At 39.3% G+C, this 26,269-nt stretch overlaps 1 protein-coding gene across 3 annotated transcripts in view; it reads right to left on the bottom strand.

Annotated features, from left to right (window-relative positions):
- The window catches only part of LOC127357614 (CMP-N-acetylneuraminate-beta-galactosamide-alpha-2,3-sialyltransferase 1-like), a 59,741-nt gene that overhangs the window by 14,183 nt on the left and 19,289 nt on the right, over nucleotides 1–26,269 (bottom strand). For 2 of the 3 annotated variants that reach the window (XM_051389923.1, XM_051389922.1), the window contains 2 exons: nucleotides 8,615–9,286; nucleotides 5,158–5,351 (listed from right to left, as the gene is read on the bottom strand). In XM_051389923.1, coding sequence (XP_051245883.1) covers nucleotides 5,158–5,351; nucleotides 8,615–8,905 — 485 coding nt within the window. In that variant the 5' untranslated portion in view covers nucleotides 8,906–9,286. Of the gene's footprint in view, nucleotides 1–5,157; nucleotides 5,352–8,614; nucleotides 9,287–12,297; nucleotides 12,387–26,269 lie in introns of those variants that run through there. The other variant, XM_051389924.1, reaches the window with a different exon arrangement.

Below are 26,269 nucleotides of genomic sequence, written 5' to 3'. Positions count from 1 at the left end.
TGCTAAAGCCATACAAAAGCTACAAGGCCCAGTTTAATTACATTTTCCTTAAACAAATAACAGATTTTTGAAATTTTGTGCTTGCTAGAAATCCAACAGGCTAATCAAGCAAAGCAGCCAAAATTAGTAATGCCAGCAGTTTAAGCCGCCATTCATGTTAGGCTTTTTGTCTTATTCCTGTTTTACTGCGTGGTTTAAAAAAAAAAAAACCTAATTAATGCACACATTACATTACATCAACCCTCAATCCTCAACCCATCACCAGCAGGAAGAAATAAAAACACCATGTATACACTTCACTACTACATCGATACATTCTTGTCTTCTTACTTACATCTTATGTTTGTTAGCTGGGTGAGCAGTTATGCCGAGCTAAGTTCCACACAACGGATGAAAAACAAATAAATTAAGGTGCACGTAATGTCACCTGAAAATTATCTGTTAAAACAGGCAATCATCTTTTGAATTCATGTCACAAGATGGACATATGATGGATGCACTTAAGTTAGCATTGGCAGCTCAATCAAGCCTCTGAACTCCACGGTTCCTGGTGTCACGATAACAAATAGGCGAGGAGACAGGATTGATTGCAGAGAGGCTTGTGCTCGTGCTCAAATGAAGTCTTAATTCGAAATTTTAGTTATGATGGATCTTCAAAATCACTGTTCCCGTTGAGCTATAATAAAAATAATAATAATAATCATCATAATAAGGAGGAATAATTCAAAAACAAGCTTCAATCCTTGAGCTTTATTCAAGCTTTGGGGCACTGATTACAAACACAAAGTGCAGCTTATCTGTCCTCAGTCAGAGGTTGTTGATGGGTAAGAGGTACTTGTAAGAAATGTTCTGGTCATTTGTGGGCCCTCGGGAACATGTCATTATGGTAATAACACTCTCACAGAGGAAGAAAAAAGTTCATTTCCTGAATCTTGTAAACAGGTTTATAGAACATCATAATTAGTTGCCTGGAAAACTCGGAAGACCGCCAAAGCTAGAAAGCTCATGTATAAGTAAAATCCGGGTTTTAAAGCCAATTTCAAGCTGGGATTCTGATTCACAAATGTGACGTGCCTACCTATTACATCTGCTGGCCTTAAGATCTATCTTAATGAAGTTATTTGCAAGGGCTTACATCATCGTCTAGAATATAGGCTTGACTGAGCCTCAATTCAGCAAAGTAAATATGAATGATGAGACAATCGCATATCCAAGACAGCCTACTTCTTTTCAAATAAAATATGCTGGTGGGCCCATAGAGCGTACAGAGGCACTGAGGGTATGTGATTGCATATTATCAGATATTCTGTGTTCAAAAGAGATGTGAGTGATTATACTTCAAAATATTTATCAATCTTTCTTTGTCTGGGTTTGGAGACACCATTTCATAAAAATGTATTCTGGACATGTGCTGCCCTCAAGGATGCTGCCCAAGTTCTGTGAAATATGTATTCCACACCTTAGTGTTACAGTGCGTGTTCCGGTGTAGCTAGGGTGACCTTTTGGCTCAGCACCATGGTTTCCAACCAAGCATGACTCCAAATGTGATGCTTAGCCTGGAGTAAATAAAACATATTTCTATAGCATGCTTCTGCAGCAAACTATTCCGCTAATAACAAAGTAATAACTCTCGTCTTGGTGCTGTCCCTGCCATCCCATAATTGAATTGGTAGACAATGCCATGCTGCTGTCACAGCGGGGGCTGGCAAAGAAGATAAGTGCAGTAATGTGGCTTTATACAGAGGCAACATGTCACAGCAGGTTGACAAAGCCACGCTGTGATAAATTAAGAGCCATCCAACAATACTGCGTGAAATTTGCTTAAGCGGTGCTGTAGTTATTCTCTTGATAAGATCTTCGTGTCAGCCACATCATCATGAAGCCCATTTGCCATCAATCTGAACAGAGATTATAATGAGTCCTCATTTCACCCAGAAAATCAGATTGCTTAGTGACTGTCTAACAGCCCCCTCTCAAGCATCCACACCTTAATTCCACAGACTCAAAGTACTGTATCTTCATTTTGATGTCGTTTCAGTAGTAGACTGGGTCCAAAATCACTCCCTATTTACTATATACAGCATATACGCTGTTCAGCAGATGAAGGACGTCCTGGAGGGCTGCTGCTAACATTAGCTCAGCTTGTTTCTCTAATAACTTAAGATCTAAACGTCTGATAACTAAAATCTGGTTAAAATGTAGAGTTAACAACGACCAACTAAATGAACTAAAGGGTGTATTGTAAAAAGAATTGCCCTAAAACTGGATAAAAAGTTCATTTGTGACAGCTTCTGGCAGACAACAATACTGACGCATGTGCAAAGGGGATATGATACCATCGACAGGCCACCATTACCTGAATAAAATGACTCCTATTAATAAAATGATTTCTCTGTCAAGTTTTTATTAGTGGATGTAATACATTATAATCCTAGTTTTAAAAAAAAAGCTTGTATATGGAATATTTTTCATTGTAGTTTTCCATGAGGAAGTTAACACTGACTGTATTTACATCATCACAACAGATAAAGATACAGACAGTAATCCACGTTTGCATGTGTTTTACCTATGTAAATATTATCATGCTATATCTGTGTCCACACAAGTCACACGCTTATTTTTTTTGTTGTTTTTTTCCCCACTATATTTACACACAGACATAGTTTTGTTACTCCCCTAACCTTTAAGTTGCGCTTCCCATTTTACCTAATTGATCATGATGTGAGAGAAGCATCTACCAGGCCAGTTTTGCTTGTTGTTTGGTCCAAATTGTTCCTCCTTATCTCCACTATGTGTCCGAGCTACAGGAGTAAGTGTGATTCCACTATCTCTGTGTCTCAAACTCAAACTAGCTGTATTTTCACATTTTCTAGATAAAAGCATTGACTTTGTGTCTAAAATGTACTTTTTTTTATCTGCAATCAAATACTAAGTGGAAATGGGTATGGTGTGTACTTTTAAGTTTCCCCAAGATAAGATGTCCAAAAAATTTAGCTTTTAGCAAGTGTAAGCATCGGCCTATCAATTAGTTTGTCTTAGAAGAACAAAAACATAATTCCGTTCTGGTTTGAATAAATATGATGACTTATTAGATCTTCAAACGACACATCCTTAAAAAAAAGTTATTCATAAGGCACAGAGCTCATTTCTGTCCATCAAAGAAAGGCAGATGCAAAGGCTCTTTTTATGACTCAGATCTATTTTACCACTTCAATCTGCTGAGTAAACAAGAGGCTTTAGCCAATAGGCCAATGCCGCTCAATATTCATAATAGTCCATAAAGCAGGATTTAAAGGATCTGAGTGAATTGCATTGTGGATATTTGAAAGACAGTGGGTTTCAGTCTCTGTTCGCACTCACTGTGGGCTATGTTTCCATATCATTTCTGAGCTGATATCCCATCAATGTCATTGGTTTAGAACATTTAGCTTAAATATTAGTGTTATCTGCTGTTACTCACAATAGAGAAAAAGATTTACATCATCCCACCGTCTCCTTAACACAGTCATTTCTGTACAGAAACAATCTGAGTGATTGATGGAATTTTTATTTCCTATAGAATACATTTAGTAGATAATGCAATTGCAGATTGCAACATTATTTTAAATTTATATAATATTCTAAGAACAGTTCAGGGGAATACCACTCCACTGTTAGGGGATTTGCATATTTTGCCTCTGCAGCCCTTCACAAAACCTGCAAAGACAGCCAAGTCCCAAATCTGTGACTTGTACAGCCTGGAGATACTGCATAACACTGAACTGAAGTCTGAGCGAGAATGTTTGTTTACCCTTTGACGTCCAAATTAGCTTAATTTTATCATAAAGCCGACAGTTTTGCAGCAGAAAGCACACCCACACCCCCTCCGAGAAATTCTGCTTGTCGTGTTTTCCATCTTTTCCAATTCATTCTCTGCAGAGCTGCAATTGCTGTGACAGATTACAGGGAGCGACAAACTCCTCTCTTGTTTCCTACCACCCTAAGGCAAAGGAAAAACATTTGAATACTCAAACTCTTTTGTTTTCATCTGCTGCTTTGTTAAGATAATTTTCTCAAATGAAGTGACATCTTCAACCACACCTCTTGAGTGCAGTGCAGGCGTGGACGCAGCAGGAATACACGTGAGAGAGACAGGTACAAAACACAACAAGCAAAATGAACGTTTTTACCGGTGTGATTCTGATTCTTGCCATCATGATCCAAGCATGATGCCGAAATATCCCAAACTTCACTCACTTTAACTCAAAGATCAGAAAAAAACGAACTTTCTTAGACCCACTCAGTCTGCGCGCCAAATTGCTATTATTCCCTAACCAAATGGATGTGGTTGGCACACTGTATAAGGAGAATATTATTGGGTCTGTTGATTGAATACATCAAACACCTTGAATATGTCAGGCTGATTATTCTTCACCACATCTGACATCTGACTGAGCTAATTATTAATCAAATAACATAATAAATAAACAGAAGACTGACAATGCAAATAATCATTAGTTGTAATAGAATTAACAAGCATGTACAGATTGTTATCAATAAGGTCTTATATTATCATTCTTTTCGGTGATATGATTGAACTATAATTAAGGCAATAGCACAGGTTAACCACATTTATTTGGAAGGCGAGTGGTAAAATGATGTCAGTGACACACATCAGTGTTACTGCATACTGACTTCCATGTTTAACTTGACCTACCTTGCCGTACTTGTGTGCACACACATTTTTCCTGTAACATTAAGGCGGGACCAAAGCAAGGATTTTAGAAATACTCTAATAGTCTAATTCCCAAACGCAACCTGAATGGAACATCATTTTATATAATTTAGGGGCCAAATACTATACCCTTATTTGCATATGTACTTTTTAATGTAATTTAATTTGTACCTAAAGAAAGTCAAATCATAAGCCCTGAGTGATGGAGTATTACCAACATAACTATATTGCCAAAATCTCAGCATTTACTTTGGTTGCAATATCATAAGTGATATAAATGTAGCAAAAACTACAAAAATAAGTTTTGAAACTAAAATGATCCTTTAAACAAAAAAACCCAAAACAGCCAGTAAGAGACTATTGTCAATGACAGAAATGAATGTCAAAAGTGTGCGACTGTGTTACTCTCAAAAATCACACCACAGATTGAAGTGCAAACTGACCTTATGATCAAATCACTGGAGTCGATGAGGCCGCCGTACTGGGAGCCCTTCAGGTTCCCAGAGTTCCCCACCACGGAACAGGTCCTGCAGCGCTCTGGGCTGGTGTCCATGTAGAGCACCTCATCAGGGATGACTTGGAACAGCTCCTCCACCACTCTGCTGAAATTGGCCGGCTGCCTCTCTGACTGCAACCACTGGTGACAGAGCAGAGACAGGCCTCAGAGAGAGCCACGGCTCCAGGGCCACTTTAAGTAGAAGTGATTGAACAAGGGCAGCGGAGCTCCAGACATCGAGCACATTTCTGAAATAACCTCAGGGGCGGCTTAGCTTCGTCTGCGGGGGCTCTTTTGGCCTGGCCTTCTTCTGGTGGCTTTGAACTCGGAGAGACAGCAAATAAATGCAGGAATGTGTGTGCACTTTATACTGTTATATATTGTGCTATAGCAGCTGGAAACAGAACAGATACACAGTGTTCTGCAACAATCACTCATGAGTTTAAGTGAGTCATGGTCTAAGTATTATTGAGGAGGCTTTTTCACCTTGCCAATACAGTCGTGGGGAAACCATTTAACATTTCTGAATGTTATTTGGCATTGAATATGGGTAATAAGCTATTATTTATTGAAATATAGATTTTAATCATAAGACCAAAACTCTTCTTCAGTATAAACCTTGATGTATATACATGCACATCATATATTTATAGTGATATTTTCTGTTTAATTAGAAACTCTCCTTTACAGAACTGACATTTAGTCATGTAAGATGTAAGCTTTCACATGGCACAAAGAGCCCAGGTACACCTGAAAGGTCATGCCCTTGCCTTGCAGCAGCGCAGCCCGAACCATCTGGCCAGGCTACCGTTGATATGTGACACTTGCCTCATCAAGCTCCCGGTGAGAAGCATTTCCTGAAACGACTAGTGACAGGAGGCAACCTTGCAGTAATTTTTCTATTCTTGCCTCTAATTGGACATGGTGTGAGGTGAATGTGGGAATACCTAAGGCACTGGATGCCTTCCAGACAAAGGCATGATAATTGTGTGACATAAATTTTGTGAATAGGCTTTTATAATTTAGAGAGCTATACTTTAGTAATGGGAATTACAGAAAGTACAGCATATATTGGTTGGACAGAATTAAATCAAGGCTGGCATGTAATTAGTAATATATCTCAAGCGAATTCTAATTTACAAGAAAGTGGATTTAAACAAGAAATCCTCCATAAAACACTTAAACAGCTATTGTATCTAATAATCTTGGGTTCATTTTTATGTTTGGTGTGTTTCATGCTCCCTGCGGATGACTGGCAAAATGTAGGTGGCATTACATCCATTAAGATATTTTTAGTGGAGCTCAAATGGAGTTTGATGGTTTTAGCTACACTAACAGTAAATACCAGGTTTTGGTGTCAGTCACTCCGAATCCAAAAGTTTCCCCTCGAGCAGCCATTTAACAGTGACACTCAGCAATCATACAGGTGACAAAATCCATCATGGAGGAGGCAGAGATAACAATTCCTCCACTGACTGCAGTGGCAGGTAGTATTGTAGGCTACAAGTAAGTACTAGTACTGGATATTTGCCAGATATACATTTTTCTTACTTCAATAACTAACTAGTAAGGCTGAAACTTCACATTAGCTCTAATTGGAAAGGAAAGGGTTAGTCATTCATTAAGCAATACCAGCATCACCAGACAACGTTACATATTGTTCAAAAAGAAAATGTATTATTATTCTCCCATAAAGTTGGGGGGTTGGCAGATTAAAAAAAAGAATAGTCAAAATATAAACAGCCGAGGCAGAACATAACTTTTAGTCCCTAATATGGAACGCCGAATGCACTGGATCCTACACTTCCCATAATGCAACACAATAGCATCTTCTGTCAGACCCTCCCGGACTGGTAAAAGCCCACCTCTTTCAAACTCCACACCCCCAGTTTGTAGGCATGGGCTCCTGATGACATCATCAGGGCTAGTTCCTCCGACCTGACAAAGTTCCTCCAGAGCCACTCAGGACTTTATCCAACTGTAACAGGCCGAGTAGCACGAAGCATGACAAGTAAAGTGATCTCGATGCGTAAAACTGGTGGAGAGCTATTCTGTATGTTCTGTTAACATAACCAGCCTTTGTTTGTTAAAGCAACAGTGAGGCTTAGCTAAAGGGCTCAATACATCAATATTGCTATCAGCCTTGTACAGGCTAGTTTATCAATCGAGGAATGTTAAAGTGAATAATTAAACATTTTGGGAAGTAAGAACCCAAAATGCTGAGAATGCTGTATGAGGATCCATACCACACTCATCTGATGAAGCTAAAGCCAGCAGACACTTAGCTTAGCTAAGCTTAGCATAAAGACTAGATGCATGTGTAAACAGTAGGCCTGGTTCTATCAAAGGGAAAAAATAGGTCTACCAGCTCCTCTAAAACTCACAAATTAATATTTTATATCTCTTTGTTGAATGCGTACAATTACGAAGCAACAGCAAGTCACTGCCTGGACAATATAAAACCCCACGAAACACACAGCATTTATTATGTTAATTAAGACAAGATGTTAATTAGTGAGCTTTTCTGTGGCTAGCTGTTTCTTCCTGCTTCCAGTCTTTATGCTAAGCTAAGCTAAGCTAATTGCCTGCTGAATCAATCTCCATATTTGGAGCACTGTAAGCTACACACATAAGAGTGGTATTGATTTTCTCATATAACACTCGGCAAAAGAACTATTTCAAGTCACGTCATGTCCATGCTAGACAAGAAGAAAAATCTGTATAGCCAGATACAGCACGAAACGTGTCATTGCAACATGTTCATGCCAATTCTCTGGGGGCTGGAGAAATGCATCATGAGAGATGTTGTTGAGGCAGTTAGAGAAGAAGAACAAAAGTAGAATGCTTTATGTACAGTATTATTGAACATGAATGATTTAAATGAATGGTCATGCAGTTGGGAATAACTAGAGTCAAAGCACATATTCATGAACAGAAGAGGCATAGTTTGTATAATGTGTGAAACATGCATTATTTCAAGGACAGGATTTTTAGCGAGTGAATGGTTACGGTGTCACATATACATTCATATACATACATTCATTATGATGGAAAATGTCTTTCTTCATCCGTAGATGTGGGAAAAATGGTGAGACTAAACAATAATTTCCATATCCACCATCTCACTTGTTAAATGTGAACAAATTGTGCGTGGGAGTTTGCTTCACAACTTGATCCTGGTGAAGATCCCTTGGATTTGAAACAATCAATGTGGCAAAAACAAACACTTCTTGGGAGCGTTACAGCAGAATGTGATCTCTGTTCTTTATTCATGATCTTTCATTTCAGCACCTCATCAGCTTTCAGAAGCTGAATGTGCATGTTTTTGTTTTTTTTTACCTTTTTCAAGCCTCTTTAGTATAGATAGCATTGCAAATCTCCGAAACACATCCTCTGAATCTTACCTGCCACCATTTAAAGGTTTCATCGGAGAGGATGCTGTTCTCCCTGGTCATCAGAGGGTGGATGGACTGATTGAAGCGCTCGGCAAACCAGGGGTCGTCCTCCAGCTCCGTCATGCAATGGCGACAGGCGCATAGCCCTTTGGAGAAAAAGTTGTCCGACAGACGAAAAGCGTACTTGAAGAAGTAGAGTGAGGGGTCCCGGAAAGTGTAACTGAACAGGAACGTCGTAAATGTAATGACGCAGAACAGCAGAGCAAAAGTCCGGATTTTCCTCTGCTTGGGTAGAGACATGTCGTCACCGTCAAATTCAGTTGGCTGGGAACTTTGGGAATGCAATGGACAAAAATAGCATCATGATAAATTTAGAGTCCCGAAAGTGTGAGAAAAAAGCAACCCTGTTGACTGCATGGTGCAGGAGGCTCAAACATATCACTTCTGTCCAATGAGCATATCCTGTTCTTATTTTTCAGACAACACAGAACATGTATGTCCTTAATGAAATCCATCAATGTGGTTTCTTTGCAGACTCATCTAAACCACAGGAAGGTAAGTCCACTGTTCTGTCAGCTTGATGCCTCCTGGTTAGTCAGATTCAGCCAGTTTTACTGACCGCTCACATGTTGACTCTGTGAGGTCAGTGACTGATGTGTCATGCATTCTTTAATGATCCACCTAGAGGGCAAATAAAAGAACATTTTTGTGACAAACATACTGGGAAAATGGGGGAAGAAACATCCTATGGGCCTCTAATATGGTTTAACTTTTTAAGTACACAAGGGAGTGTGAAATCTGCACAAATGTGTATTCTTGTTAAATTCACAGTACTAAGAGTTCCAAGATGAAACTGTCTGAGTCTCTATAACATCACACTGTTATTTACAGTGTTTTGTTTACGGCTCTGTTTGCTCTGCCAAATTACACAGGATGCGTCACATCGCTCAGCTCTTAAAAAGACCATCGAACACCAAAAAATGTCACGATTGATTGTGAAAATAATTACAGTTTTTCTGGCCCTCCCATCTGACTGTTAAGAACATGTCAATAACTGGAAGCAGCTTTTGTTAACTGAGATACAATGAAAGTCTAAATGCACAATCATTGACAAACTGGGATAATACCAAAATGAGTCATTGATCCATGTGTCACATTCACAAATGTTCAAGAGATTCACAGAGTGTCCATTAGGGAAACAGTTTGCAGTCATTTTGTTCTTTCTTTCTTTTTTACACTTTTTACAGCAGTCAGTTATATAACTCACACCAATGCTTCTGACTTGGTAGGTACTTATGCAGGTACCAGGAGTATGAATAAAACATTCAAATGGATAAACCATTTAAATAGATTGCCAAAAGTATTGGGTACTTTAAAATAAATAGCTGAAAGTGACAACAAAATATAACTAAAAATATTCAATAAATTGTTGAAATAGCCAGCTAAATGTAATGGATACATAGTTGAAATATAGTGTAATGGATAAATGGTTGAAATATAGTGTAATGGCTAAATGGTTGAAATATCTAGCTAAATGTAATGGATGAAACCATGAAATTAAACCAGCTGAACCAGACTGAAAACTGACAGTTCGTCTGTAACAATATCCACTTTAATGTACTTAATGGTGTTAAATAACACCCAGTTTGAAATCTGTTCAAATCAGCACATTTGGAACATGACGGCTGCTATGTACTTGACTTCATCTGACAGGGCTGTGGGAGTACATCTGACAAAAAGGGTTGGGACCGACAAACTGTGTTCAAGCTAGAGTATACTATACAGCTGTTAGTCAGAAAACTGCTGGTGACAAAATTCCCACAATAAAATAGAGCAGGGGAATGTTTTTTTCAGACCCCAGCTTTTCATGACTGACAAAGCAGGCAGACCTCCTGGGGTTTTCATTTTCAACATGAAAAGGCCACCTCTGCTTTTAAACAGGGCCCGGGTTTCATTCTGATATGCGGCTGTGTTTAGGATTCCACAAATACTTCTATATTTAGCTAACAGCAGATCCATGTTGGAGATAAAGCACTATCACCACTACACAGGGTGAGAAATATATCTGAAAAATGAACCAAAGAATACATGCTACCTGCCCTTTGCTCTAAACAATATCTGAGTGAGCCAACAACGCAGAAGATTTGTGGGGAAACTCCATTACGACGAGAGAAAAGGCGCCGGGTCTTTCCTGATTAGAAATTGATCAGGTCATTCAAATTCCACCCTGGAGGGAAGCAAAGAGGATTGGGTTTAAGACTGAGAAAGACGGCGCGGTGACACAGCTCGCCTGTGATTTCATTCTCGCTATCAGAGCAGAAAAACAAACTATACAGCCGTTTATCAGCGGCACTGACACAGGCCAGTGCACAGGAAGGCTTATAAGTGATCCTGTCTACTGTTTGGAGCTCCCTAACTCACAGCAGACTGCGGATTTGCATACAGTCCAAGGTTGGTTATTGTTTAAGGCAGCAAGTTTGACGAGGATACCTGGGGACACTTGTAATAGACACTTCAATAAATAGGCCTACTGTTGACTCCACTCAGTTTGAAGCCCCTTGGCATTAAGGAGTCCAGGTAGACGTGCGAGCGAGCAGAATATATTCTCAAACAGGTGGCAACCCCCCACTTTTGACAACACATCGGCCATCATCTCGTTCCTCTGACCTTGTCCGACTGAAGGCTTGCAACCCTGCGCTGATCAAAGTTCGCTAAGCTGAGGCAGCAAAGCGTCTGTTCACACTTCAGAGGGGAGGGAGAGAGGGGGAGGGAGAGCGAGAAAGAGAGGGGGTGGAGAGCAGCAGTGTTTGAGCTGCGATTTCACCCTAATCTTCAGTTCTGAGAAGTCATCAACTTTGCAGGGTGTAGTTACAGTAAAGTGTTTTCAGTTTGTGTTGTGTGGAAATTGTTTTTCCCCCACCGGCTTACCTCTGCGAACAATTTGAGAAATCAGAATTCTGCAGTTTTGAAGACTCTTATGTATTATATGCTTTTAAAAAGGTATTTCTGCTGAGCCGAGAGACTGTGCTTGCTGAATTGAACCAAGCCTCTCGGTGGAAGTGAAATCTAAGAAGTAACCTTGACGCTTAACACATACATGCACCTCGTTACACAAATGGGACGCAATTTAACACATCAGCATCGTGTTTGAGTCATTTTTACTGAAAAGTCACAACGACTATCGTAGATTAGTCAGAACTATTAACACTTCTAAAATGGAACAAGTATGAATTGAATGCTGTCATATTAACAGTAAAAGCTACAGCAGCTCAAGCTATGCACAGAAAGAAACAGCTTGTTCGCCTTATTAAGAACACTGGATAAACACATATCACAGTTATCACCTAAAAACTAAAACCACCAATAAATCACAAAACACTCTGAATGAGCCCATTGTATGTTGAAGAGGATAATGTGATCTTGTTTTCCCTCCTGTTGTAGGGCAACAAAAATTAAAAAAATAAAATGCATGCATAATAATCAGACCAGCTGTCTCCCTCCTTATATTCTAAATTGTCATTATGGGTGAATTTATGAATATGGAGCAAAATGCTTTGCAGCTTTTGAGAACTGATGAGAAAATGTATTAGAGGAGTCAGTGGTGAGAATGTGGGGTGAGCGTTCCTACCACAGTCATCATAGATTAAAAAGAGAACACTCTTCTTCCTTAATATCATCACTTTTCAACTCACTGCTATTTCCAGCATTGCCTTCGCTCCCTCTCACGCACCAGGTGCCAAATATCAGGTGAGCGCTGTGTCTCCGTAAAGGTCCTGTCATGCCTTAATAAGCGGGGGATTTGGACTGAAAACAGCCGTATGTTTAAAAAATGCATGGGGCTGCTGCGTGTAGTTTCAGGTGCCAGTGAGATGATGAAATACGAGCCAGGAAATCCAATTTGAACAACAAATCTGTGAACTGAAGGCTTGTCACTGCGCAGCAGGTTATCATTATACTCTCAGGAAGAATTTTACAGCTCTAGAAATCACACTGGTATTTATTTTATTTTTTGTCACAATAAATTTCATCTGTCCGTAAACAGTGAAAATACAGTGTTCTCCAAAGCACTCTACCAGGGATGTGCCCTTGCATACTTGGCAGGTAAGCTAGGTTCAACTTTTCTCCTGGATGACCCTGTGTTCTTTAGTTGGAGGCTTCTCAGCTTCAACAGTATGTAGGGTTGCCACCCGTCTGGTATAATACAGGATCGTCCTGTGTTAAAAGTAAAATGCCCTATCCCCTACTCAATCAACATGGGACGCAATTCTTCTCATATTTTCGTGCACATCCTTCTCTTCCTTTTAACATGCTTTGAATGACATTAGAAATGATAAAACCAAGAGTTCCACGAGACATAGAGACAAGTATTAAATAATAATAATAATAATAAATATTAAGTTTGTGGAAGAGAATCTTGTTCTTGCTAACAAGTACTGTCTCTGTATCAAAAGCCTGATGCAGTTTTTACTCTGTGTCTCTATTGTTCAAAAAACTAACAAGACTATTATGTCTGCAGCCATGCTAACGCCTTTGTGAGTCTGTAATTACACGCAGCGGTAATTTGAGTTAAATGCTAACGTTAGCCTGGCAACGTGGTCACAATGACAGCCCAAACATGCCCAGGTTAAGCAGCTCAAGTCCGCCCAGTCGGTCATTCCTTTCAGTGGGAATGAGTACAAAAATGTGTCGTCATCCATGGTGGACTGTCCGACCTGAGGTAACATTAAGCAGTGAACACAAATTGGTGCATAAAAATTCACCAGAATGCAGGAAATGAAGTGTTTAACACACAAAATGGGGAAGGACCCAGAGACTTGATTTGTGCCCTCCAGGCATGGCATCACTTGTTTCTCCACTTTGAAGGTTGCAACCCTAAGGCCCAGTCCACACTGCCTGCGTCTGCTGTGTGTGCCGGAGCGCCTTGCTTTTTATTCCAGCCCCACCATGTTAACAGATTAGAGCAGCCACACTTCACTTAGACTGAGGGTCGAGGTCTTGCCTGTTTTTTCCACGAGCCGTCCGCAGTTTCTAGCAAAAATAGACAATAAAACTGACTGTTCATAGTCATATTGAAATTCTACCAGCAACATATACACACTAAAGTTTCAGTGTCTATATCTGTACAATATGTCACAGGCATGAAAAAAAATGTTTTAACTCATTTTTAACTAAGTTTCTGTAGACAAAATCCATTCATAAGTTAACAAGGCTTTTGCTGTATTGTATTTGTCTAGGGCAAATTCAATGTAGAAAGACCGCAGCAGAAATGCTCTCTTTGTGGTCACCTCAGGCGAGCTGCAGCAGCGGCGTACAGGGCAGCTGTCACACACCGCTCATGCATCCTGTGTGGACCAACTGTATCATAGCGACATCATTCAAATGAACGATGAACCTGGACTTTTTTACACACAGTTAAAACGCAGCCTAAACAGTAAGGGTACATGAGGAACATTTACATAACGGATACCTATGTCTGAATGACAAAAAAATCAAACACCAAAAAGGGCTTTAAACACCCTTAATGTAAAAATAAAGTAGCCAAACAGCCCACTTTCTTAATATGAACAACATTATGCCAAAGCAAGGTATAAGAAAACTAGAATCTCTGCTATCATCAACATTCAATATCTGAAACTGCACCAGACGGGATGAATAAGAAGAGATGTTAAAGGCAACACAGAAGAAATCCAGAGGGATTTTCTGTGAAATTTCCGCTCCATAACTAATAATATCAGTCAGAGAGTAAAAATGAAAAAGCTCCAGATTTTACATTTGATGGCATCACATCTATGAGCCTTCATGCTTTAGTCTCTGGCTTTGGTGTAGAGTATTTCATTTTCACAGATATTGACTTTCAGTCAGTGCTTTATTTTGATAAAAAAGGGAGGCATGGATATGTTTCTTGCTCAAGCACATAAAGAGGATTCATGGAGAGGTTGAAAGGTGTAGGCAAGGTCTTCTCACAAGATTTAAATAATTTTGAGAAATGGTTCTGAGGTCAGTTTACAGATCTAAACATAATACCGGGTCAGCCGTCAGATGTGCTTAATTATACCAAAGGTCAAATGAATGAAAAAAACATACCACCATTACTTTTTGTGCTCTTAAACCTGTGAAGAACCACGTTCACTATAAAAAAAACCCATCTAACTTCAGCCTCTTTATTTTAGTATTCTTAAACTTTGGGTTTATATGGTTCTCAGAGAGCTGGAAACAGCATGTGACCCCTGTTTTTAAAATGCAGAGGACAAAATAGGAGAAGCAGAGTGGTCAAATTTAAAATGCGGCTGGCATTTTGAAGGTGAGAGGTTTTATTTTTGCCCAACAGCAATGTGTTATTTATACATTTTTAAACTGGCATGGAGTACTTTTCCAGCTATTGATGTTTACATGTCCTGATTTCTGTATGTGACCAGCATCCTCACAAAGGTCATCAGAGGGAACGAACTACACTTTATCATCAAAAACATAATTTGCTTTTGGTTTAATTTACATTAAAGCTGGACGCTGCTACAGGGACTGATTAAAGGACAGGACTAGTGATTTCTTTAAAATGTTTTTCTAATAATCAACAAATCCAACTAAAAAGGACCAAAATTGATCTTGCTAACAAGTACCTTCTCTGTATGAAAAGCCTGATGCAGTTTTTTCCTATCTATTGTGTCTGCAGCCATGCAAACGCTTTTGTGAGGCTGTAATTACACACAATGGTAATTTGAGCTAAATGCTAATATTAGCCTGGCAACGTGGTCACAATGACAGCACAAACATGCTCAGGTTAAGCAGGTTGTACTGGGTGACATGTTCCTTCATTATTATTGATGAGCATGTGCACACTAGTTTCCTTTGAGTCGATATACCATACACCAATTATTACGCCTTTTTCACAGCAGCCATATTGACATTGTAAACAACGGTGTTACCAATGACACTGATAGTACACTGAAGGTTCCGCTCCATTTAGTGTAGCAGAGGCTTTCCAGGGGGCCAACATGCACAATAGCAGCACCCTGACTTGACCTGAATGGAACAGAACCTTCATTGGTATCACTGGTAACAGCAAACTGTGTTCGCTGCTGTGAATACTCACTAGAGCACCAAATGTGTATTAATACAAGCTGATAGTAGTCTGAGCCTTTATAAAAATGTTTGTATTAAGATTCAATTAGATGTTGATTATTGTCCCCAAAGGGAAATTCATTTTGCTCAGGTCAGTGCCACACGCACAGACAAACACTAATAAATAAACTAAAAATCACAGTACAGTACTGTACAGGAGACATAATTCTAAAAGACAAGAACAGAAAGCAATGCCTTCTACAGTAATTCTGTGCGTGTGTGTGTGTGTATACATGTGTTAGTCCAGTTCTTCCAGGCGGAGGTGGCACAGGGGATTATGTTTATTGTGTAGCCTAACAGCAGAAGGGATGAAGCTGGACCTGCCCCTGTAGTTTTGAATGCAGGGGCAGCATATCTCCTACCGGGGGGCAGGGTATGACAGCAAGTGCTGCGGTTATGAGTTTGGTCCATTGCGATCTTACTGGCTCTCTTCACAGTCCTCATATATATAATATATTTTATGAGCCATTTTAAAGATTTAGGGGTTTATTGGGTTGGGGTGCCACAGACATGGAAGGGAAGTCAGAAAGTATTGAGAGACAGACTAACCCATTGTTGGCTTTGGTCATAATTTATTGAGAATTGGAACAAGACTTAAGCCCCATTCGGACAGGATTAACTGGGCGAGGTGGGAAATGAAATTCAATACGCTTTTTGGTCATTTAAATCATCTTCTGGGCGGCCTTTTAACCCACAGAAAATGACAGGATATGGTCTGCAATACTCCACAGAACAAAGCCAAACGTGACAGTTGTCTGTACGTCCATGACTACACTGCATACAGGGACTGCTTATAGGACAGAACAGCAGTACCTGTAGCTGACACTGGTCTTGCTGTCTTGATGTTTTTGACCTGCCATATTGCTTCCCAAAGAGGCCTATACATTGGTGTTACCATTAGATTAGCAAAAACACTTTGAATTATTTTGATCATAATTTATAGCAGTTGTTAGACATGTAATGTCAATAGGCTGTTAGAAGGGATAAATGCTACACTGCTACATAGCAGCAGGTATTCATCACTAATTTTTCCATTACATCATCCCCTGCTTCTTCTACGGCCTTGTTGCTGTCAGGTTTACTGTTATTAACATAACTTTGATGGACCTTTACTCATTTGCCCTGCCTCAGCAGCTTATTATATCTCTAACTTTATTATTTCAAAATTGTATTATCCACCCACGTTGACATTCTCTCATTGCATTTCCACTGATTACTGCAGACTATTATTCGTCACGTCCTTCACACCCATCCATGTACCTGTAGTTGCCAGGAGCAATAAAGTTTCCCTGGTGTGTTAACTCCCTGTGAGACTGTCGTATTCACTTCAGGCTGGTGTCACTGAATACAAGCACAGAGCACTGCAGTCTGAGATGAACCTCCACACTATTATTCTGAGCAATTCCCCCAGCTCTGACTTACACTTTTAAACCTCTTAACATACAGTTTTCCCCTTAAGTAGCTTTAATTTAGGAACCATCATCTCATCCCACACTGTCTGACAGTATCATATATTCTGTATCAACTTGTTCAACCTTTTCTTTGGAGCTATATTATGTTCACACTGAGTGATGAATTCAAAGCCAAGACTCAATGTTTTTTTATGGCTTCACCATTCTGTCAAATATTCAAAAACCTGAAATTCAGTCTGACATGTTTGGTATCTTTGGAAACTTTGGCATTTCCACTCGAATTTCAAATGAAATTCTGTCAGTTTTGAACCTTTATATGTGCACGGCATAAATTTGTAATGACTGACCTATTGGTGGGCCAGTGACGCTTGGAAGGTAGTATATCCAGGCTATATGCTGATGCATAACTAAATGTTTAATTAATGTTCTTGAGGTAGAATCCATATGCTATATGTCTGGGAAATCACACACACGTATGATAAATAATTTAAAAAATGCATTTACATAGGGAAAATGTGAATGAAAATAAGCTCTGTGCTAGAACGGTCATCTTTATATAAGTCATGATTTCATAGAATACAGTTTTTTAAACTGCATGCAAATTTAGTTAACTGCATCTAATTAACGTTAATTCTGTATCTAAAACAAGCCTGGTTCATTTGTGCTCTGCATGCTACTGTCTGTACATTTGCACTTGGCCAAAGATGGTCTTGTGGAAGAAAAAACACCACTCCGTATTATTTTTGATGTGTGAAAATTGGGCCTTGCTTGTAAAAGACAGAGTGGCAAATCTTTTTGTAAAATATCTAGATGATCGCCTCACGTCACATTTAGAATACCTAACAGCTCGACAGCTGGCGAGTGTAAATGAGTTCTCAGAATCTTCCAGATTCCTGAAGCACATACTGTTTTAAAGGTCCAGTCTGTAACATTTAGGAGGATTGGCAGAAATGGAACATTATATTCATAGATATGTTTTCATTAGTGTATAATCACCTGAATGTAGGAGTCATGCTTTTGTTACCTTAGAATGAGCTGTATATATCTATAAATGCTGTGGGTCACCTTCCCTGGAGTCTGCCATGTTGTCTCCCCATGTTTCTACAGTAACCCAGATGGGACAAACAAAACACTGGCTCTTCATACAGCCGTTTGTGTTTTTTGCGTGTTTCGCTACAACCGTAGTTTCTCCTTCTCGCTTGGAAGGGGACGAAGAAGCGAGGAAGTTGCGATCTGCAACTACACCGTTAGATGCTCCTAAATCCTGCACACTGGACTTGAAGCTTATTACCTTGAAGCTCTGAATTTGGACCTTCAAGGTTCAGAGCAATGAAGCAGCTCATCCTGTCAGTCAGTCACACTTAGCTCCAGTGCAGAGCAGTAAAGAGCTATCTTTATCAGTCAGATATCAAAACATTTTTAGACCTGACTTGCCAACTATGAGGCTGTTATCAGTAAATATAATACCACTTCTGAATGTCATGATTATATTTGAACATTACTGTTTAGCCTACCAATAATATATCTTTAGTGTGAGCTAAACCAGTTAGTTGCTATAGAAAACTAGGAAAGTCATTTTCTCTGTCTGACTACATGCATTTTGTAGAAACAAGTTTGTGATAATACTTGGTACAATCATATCTTGCAAACAAAATATTACACAGATATAGCCTCTAGTTTAAATGATAAGAAATTGCAAACACAATATTGGTCCACAAAATTGCAGTTCAATATTTTCCTTAAATTGTTTAGCCTTACTTTGTGCTGTATATTTGAGACAAGCACAAAAGGAAGAGCAAAATAGGCTACATGAATATGGTGATGAAACCAAGAAATGTATATAACACACACGATACGAGGGAGAGGGGCATAGTTTGTACAAACCAATTGCTTTACCCAGCTCAGATCTTCAGATAGAAAAAGCCCCTGATGAAATAAAACCAAAGACAGGTAAAGGTAGCTGCAGCCTCAGCTTCCACTGAAAATTGGTTTTGATGTTTACTCTCCGACCATTTTGCATGCAGTCAAATGTTGTTTTCCTGCATTTCCACTGATAACAAGGTGGACAGAATTTAAAGCAGCTCTGATTATCGATGTGTGTTGTCAAACACGTTCTCCGTCAAAAATGAGATGTCTGTCCCATTAATCATTAACAAAGCGTAAGACGTGGGATGCCTCTGATGGAATGAAATGGGTAGTCCATTTGCACATTTGTCAACACAGAATACATGTTCTCATGAAGCTGGTGATTTTTTTTCCAGCTTCCTGTGTTTTTTTCTCTATTTTCTGACGAGGTCATTTTGCATACAGAAAAATGTTTTCCCTGCACTTCCACTTATAGCTCGATGCAGCCAGGAAGAGAATGTAAAACAGGCTTTAGTATTAATGTGCTTTGTCAAGAAAGATCTCCATCCAAAATGCGATGTCTGTCCCATTAATCATCAGCACCAGGGAAGGTGTGGGCAGCCTCGAATGAAATAAACCAGTCCATTTGCATTTTTGTCAACATAAGTAGTCTACCATGATGATGATGATGATTCTCTATGTTCCCTGTATTTGATATTAGACTCTTTTTTTTTTACAGCAGTTTTACAACAGAGGGATACATTATCTGCTTTATGTAGATGTGAAAATATGAGTCACAAAAGGAGATCGGAGGGCAAGGCAACATGTTTACTGACTACACCTGGCAACAAAAAAGCTTACAGTGTGGAAGAATCCCCAAGGATTGCAGAGTGTTGGCACACAACTTGGAAACAGAACCATTTTCAAGTGCAAGCGGTTCTAAACATCTGCATGGCACAGTCTCTTTGTTTCATTTCTGACAATCTCTATTCAAAAATCAAAAATCACTTGGGATATCAGATCTGTCACTACAGTTCATCACCAGGGTGTATTGGCTGATTTCTCTATCAGTGTCAGTCAGATCCGCTGAGGAGTTGAGTCCGTCTCTGATCTTGTTCCAGATCCACTTCTGCATTTGGAAAAAATCCACTTCTGTCAAAAAGAACATGAAAAGCGTGCTGTCCTCTCCAGAGATCGACAGCATTGGATGTTTGTTCAAACTTAAAAGAACCTATGTTTATGTTCAGTACCATGGCACAGCAGGAAGTCGTGTGATATCCTTATGGTGGAATGCATATTAAGAGTGTGGAGGTCTTGGTGGATTGTACAAAGAGTTGTCACAGAAGACTGAGATTTGCATCTTCAACAAACACTCAATAATCATTCCCTCTAACTACAACCACAGTTTTTCTCCATAACCTTAACGAAGGAGTTTTTGTTGCCGAAACGTACCCAAAGCCTAACCACAGGAATAGCAGATCAGGTATAAAGCTGACTCTAACCCTCCAGTTACAATTCAATCAGCGCAGTGACCATAACACTGTATATCTGCAGAGAACCTATATTGTTGTTGGTCAATACAATGACCAACAACAATGACCAAAGAAGAATATGTGTGAATGACTTTTTAAGCTCTTTTTGCCAAGAAATATGTCCAGAAGATGTCTATAATATAGTCATAAAATGCCATTAAAATAAAGGTTATAATATATATCTAAATTATAATCTAGACCAACTCAACAAAATTTTATTTTAATGACGGCCAGATATCTTTTCTTTTTTTATCAGCTGCTTGAACAATCGTCTTGATGGAAAACAATGTACAAGCAGCTGATCCATGAAATCAGTTTTACTTCCCAAGTTAAAACCATGCCAAAGCCTAACCACAGGAATAGCAGATCAGTGTTGTTCAGGTATAAAGCTGACTCTAACCCTCCAGTTACAATTCAATCAGCGCAGTGACCATAACACTGTATATCTGCAGGGAACCTATATTGTTGTTGGTCAATACAGTGACCAACAACAATGACCAAAGAAGAATATGTGTGAGTACTGACATTTCTGGCTTTCACAGCTCACTTTCTGGCTTGTGTTCTGTTATGGAACAAAGACAGACTCCCTGCCCCCAATGATCCCAATCTTCTCTCCCAACCTATTAGCACCTCCACAGTGGAACACGGTGCCATGTGTGAGCAGTATTGGTTCTTTTAAGATCTATCTTTTATGTAAATATTGATCCATGTAATGTGAAAGGGTTGCTGATACTACCGAGCCCACAGAAAATCAACACTCTGAACGCTCAATCTTATGTCCCTTTTCCAAACCTTTCCAATGAGTACGTCCCAGATGGTTCTGGTTCTATCACAATATAAGGGTTACAATTCATTATATTGAGATATGTTGTGATACTGTAAGCAAGGCGAATTATAGCGTTTGTTGTATCTAATTTTAGGAAAACTGTCATTATAAAGATCACAGCACCATAAAGTAAGAGGTTTTACTTTTTATCCAACCAGAACAGTGGGATCTGCATTTGTATTGATTACAGTCCCTGTAACATGCAACATCATAGCCCTCAGTTTAAGTTTACAACAGTGCTGTTTAGAAGTTGGTGGTTTAAACACAAAAAACTATACAGTGTATTTGAGAATTGATACAATATCACAAAACAAAATATCGCAGTACTCAAGTGTATCAATATTTTCTTAAAGCCCAAAGTAGTAAACTGTTTAAAGTAAGGGTTGGTGGAACTCTCGGAGTGTAGGTGGACTTCCGATCTAGCTGTCTGCCATTGAAAAGGCTCACTTACGGATTTGCAGTAGATGTGTTTGGCTAGGAAAAGGCAAAAATGCAAATGCCAAAATGCAGTACTTTGCATACTGAAAATGTTGGTCAGGTCTCTGCTGTTAACTAACTTCCTCATCTCTGTTAGGAAAATTATATGTGCCAGTAACAGGGAGGGAGGATTGTGGGAGACGGAGCAGAGGTGTGTGTAAGAGGAGATATTTTTGTTACAATTTGTACTGGTCCTCATGAGAAATTGATTAAAACCATACAATGGTTAATAGACTTATAAATATGTGCCATATGTCTTGACAAATAACATTCGAATGATTGTTACTTTATCTTGATCTCAAAAAGCCCCCCACAGAAAACAATTTATACTCCCATTCAAAAACAGCAACATCAAAAGACCTCAACAACTTCTGAAAAAGTTTCCAAACTTTATTCATTCAAGAAGCCTATATGCAGGGAACAGATGGACTTTTTTGGCAGACTTTTCAGTTACAGTGTGTGGGATTAAGACAGGCTGCATTAAATAACCTGAACCTTCCCAGGAAGAACAGCCAGTTCTGCCCTGTCTAATCTATTGCCACAGTGTTATCGGACCTCTGCAGGTTGTTAATAATGTAACCCCCCCCAAGTAGTCGGGACCGGCCGCCATGTGGACTTTTGGATGGACTCAGACATCAGAAATCCACCAACAGCTAGTCTCTTTAAGTCCCAGCATGGTGGCAGGGCTGGAGTCAGTAAGTGATGGAATCTTTCTGTCGATAAACAAAAATCAGTTTGTTAATGAACAGTGCATTAACATCCATAAAATGCCATTAAAATAAAGGTTATAATATATATCTAAATTATAATCTAGACCAACTCAACTAAATTTTATCTTAATGACGGCCAGATGTCTTTTCATTTTTATCAGCTACTCGAACAATCGTCTTGATGGAAAAACAATCTACAAGCAGCTGATCCATGAAATCAGTTTTACTTCCCAAGTTAAAACCATGATTGCATTCTGAGCGACATGCCCGACCATGAATAAGAACTCAACTTGTAGAATGGCTCCTTTCAGAGTGTTATATTGTTATATATGGGATTATTTTTTACTGATGACATGTAACTACAGTGTTATGCATTTTATTGTTGTAATTAGTCAAGGTGGAGATACTTTTTAATACTGTATATCCTGTTGGGTAGTTTAACCTATAACAGTGTGCCATTAACTGATAGTGGTGGTGCAACCACCAGCACAAGCATTGCTACAGTTTGTCAATCTGCTGCCAACATGATAATTTGTATTTTTTTGGGCAACCAAATACTTCAAGAGTTTCTTTCCATTTTTTCGATTGTGGAGAATTGTTGGAAACATTGCAAAACTGGAACTTATTTTATTATTGAGGCTTAACTAACTAACTCAGCTTAACTTAACTTTGCTTGGACATCAGAGGGTTCTATTTGGTGGATGCAGTCTTTGTTTTTGATGTGTGAAGCACAGACATCACACTTGATGCATGCAGTTGATGTACTGTAGGGTTAACCCTTAACCCAGAGGAATAAATTGAACGCCAAATGATAAGATTCATTTATCGACACTGGCCAATGCAATGGGAACCTCAATGTAAATGCCGTTATTATTTTCCTTTCACAATCTCAGTTATCAGTAATCAATAATTTCATGCTTAATCACTGATTTGTTTGTCTGAGTGCCTTTTATTACTTCAAAACATGCAGATGTACTGGAATAACCTTTACTGATGCAAAACATATGAAATTTATAAAGCCTCTCCAGGTAGTATTAACTCAAACTCAAACCACTGACTCATCAAAAATGGCCTCAAATTGACACAATAAAGATTCTGCCTGAAGTATCCTGGCCTCTCCAATCCAAAGATACTCTGAGCATTCATTGTCAGAGCAAAACCTATTGAAATGTGTATAATTAGTGCTTTAATCATTATTATATATATATTATACAGCTGCATGAGCAACCGAAAGCTCATGGAGATAATGAGCATGATTACTGGGGCTGTTATTTTCCATTTAGGGGCCAAACTTTCAACCACAGAATACATTTTTAAAACATATTTCACAGAAATATTAATTATCTCTCTCTTTCTTCTAAACAAGACAGCTCCTGTAAAGTCTAAGGGTTCACATTTCCTGTTTGAGTCCAGGTTCAGGAGTTGCTGTATATAATCATCCATCTAATCTAAGCGTTTAAACTTTCTACATAACTTTTCACAGATATTTACTAAGCCTGCTGAAAAAAAGCATATCTATTAAGATGATAGATGTAAATGATCCCAGCTGCAGTTTTATAGGATGGGATGGGGAGAAGATTGGAGGATGACACAAGGCAAAGGGCCACAGGTTGGAGTTGAACCCGTGTTTGCTGCAGCAAGGACTCAGCCTTGGTACATGGGGTGCCAGCTCTACCAGTTGAGCTACCAGGGTGCCCCCAGACTGTTAATATTTATTGTTGGAAAGTCGCAGTATTCAGCTAAAAGATAAAAAAGACCACAAAGAGACACATAAAGATGACAGAGACACGCACAATTACAAAAAGATGCTAAACGACTTCAATAATTGTCACATTGGTGCCCTTTAGTTCATTTACTTAATTTAATGTTTAATATTTTCCTCTGAAATGTGGCATAGTGGCCAGCCAGTGAGAGTGCCTTCTGTTTTTACACCACTAAACTGTGAACTCACTTCCTCTGGATATTGGCAGGCTCTCTCTTTGTATCTTTATACGGAAATTAAAGACCTATCTTTTGAATCTGGCTTGAAATGTGGTGCAATGTTATACATACATACATAAGGTACAGCGGCTATCTGGATACATTTCCAACACCACCTTTCATGTTTTCTTCCTCTGAACGAGAATGCCTTAAAATACATATTGCATGAGCCTAAACAGTCTTCAGTGCTGATTTTCTTTCATTTGACTGCTGCAAAACTGCTGTACGATCCTTTAGTAAATAAGGACAAATGCAATGTGACAGTTCGGTCCTTCGTAAATAACCCCCATGTATGTAAATTAATCTGCTGCTTACAATGATACTGTTACATCACTATTGAGATGATTTTCTAAAAAATGCCAACTCATAGTCACTTGATCTCTACAAAGTGACTCCTTCCTCAAACATGTCCTCATTTAACAGGAGGTGTGATGCCTCCACAGAGACAAATGCAGAGGAATCCCACCTGACAGCAGACTTTAAGAAGCCACTCAACCATTTAATTACCAGTCCAGTGGATTGTTTTAAACTCTGTTTGACGTCTTACTACCTGGATGACTAATATGAATCAACACAGACCTTTCCTAAAGTCATCCTGGTTCTCATCAATTTTAAATCCTGAAACTGAGGTTCCATCAGAGTCCACCTTAAAGGTGTGATAATGTCTAGCTCAAATCAGAGATGAGAAGACAAATGAGAGATAACAGGACGGTGCCTTGAGGTGGCCCCTGGAATGGTACCAAATGCGGCCTGTGGGCAAGATAGTCTGTAATCCAGGACACTGTGGGGGCATCCACCTGCATCGCCCACGGCTTATCCCCCCTACATGGCAGCAGTATGCTGTTAAAGGCAGCAAAAACAGATCTTCACAGTGTTATCACAGTCATCTAAATGGGAGGGAGAACTGTAGAGCAGCTGGGTGATGGCACTAGGGAATGAGACTGGAAGGCAAAGTAGAAGGGGGGTCCAGAGAGAGTCTCTCAGGAGGGGTCCGGGATAGTCCAGGAGAAATGCACCGCATAACTACAGCCACAGATTTCCATACACTCAAAGAATCAATGTTAACCTGATAAAAGAAAGACTCTGACTGCAGTATTATCATTTAGTTTTCTTTATCTGATTAGTTTAATTAGAGAAAGCATCCCGTAGAGTAAGCAGATACGAAAAGTAAAAGAAATTCCTGTCACAGTGTGGTGCAGTCATTCAAAAACAGAGAAGAGAAAGTCCTGGGAAAGCTGCTTTTCAGCTGGTTTGTCCTTTTAGACCTTTTACATCAATAACATGAACCCATTGGAAAGCCAAGTCAAATTTACACTGATTCCCACTAACCCAATGCTGGGTTTGTATAAATCTGCGGAAGGACTCCATACAGCTAGCTGGCACAGTGGAGATGTTCGATATATCTGTTTACATTACTAAGTCCAGAACCGTTACGTTTCCAGCACATTATCTTTTGTTCCAATACAGTAATATGGGATTCTTTCAGTGCTTCTAGTACCGCTTTGGAAATCTATCTCAGATGAGATTTCCACTGGAGGAGCCTTTTTCATGGGTTCTGCTTTTGTTTCCACTGTTTTGGGTTTGACAACAACTTTCTAGAACTAAATGTTGGCACTGCTCAGTAGGGGATAGTAAATGCAAGTTCCAGCTATTGTCAGGGGTGTCCTGCACTGCTGTCCGTCACGACCAGTCAAGCAGATGTGTTGTGACATTACAAGGACAGCTACAACACACACGTCTGGCAGAAATGGAGATACAACACA

The sequence above is a fragment of the Dicentrarchus labrax genome, unplaced genomic scaffold, assembly GCF_905237075.1.
Source record: "Dicentrarchus labrax unplaced genomic scaffold, dlabrax2021, whole genome shotgun sequence".
Taxonomy (NCBI): Eukaryota; Metazoa; Chordata; class Actinopteri; family Moronidae; genus Dicentrarchus; species Dicentrarchus labrax.
This window is presented reverse-complemented; position numbering and strand designations above follow the sequence as displayed.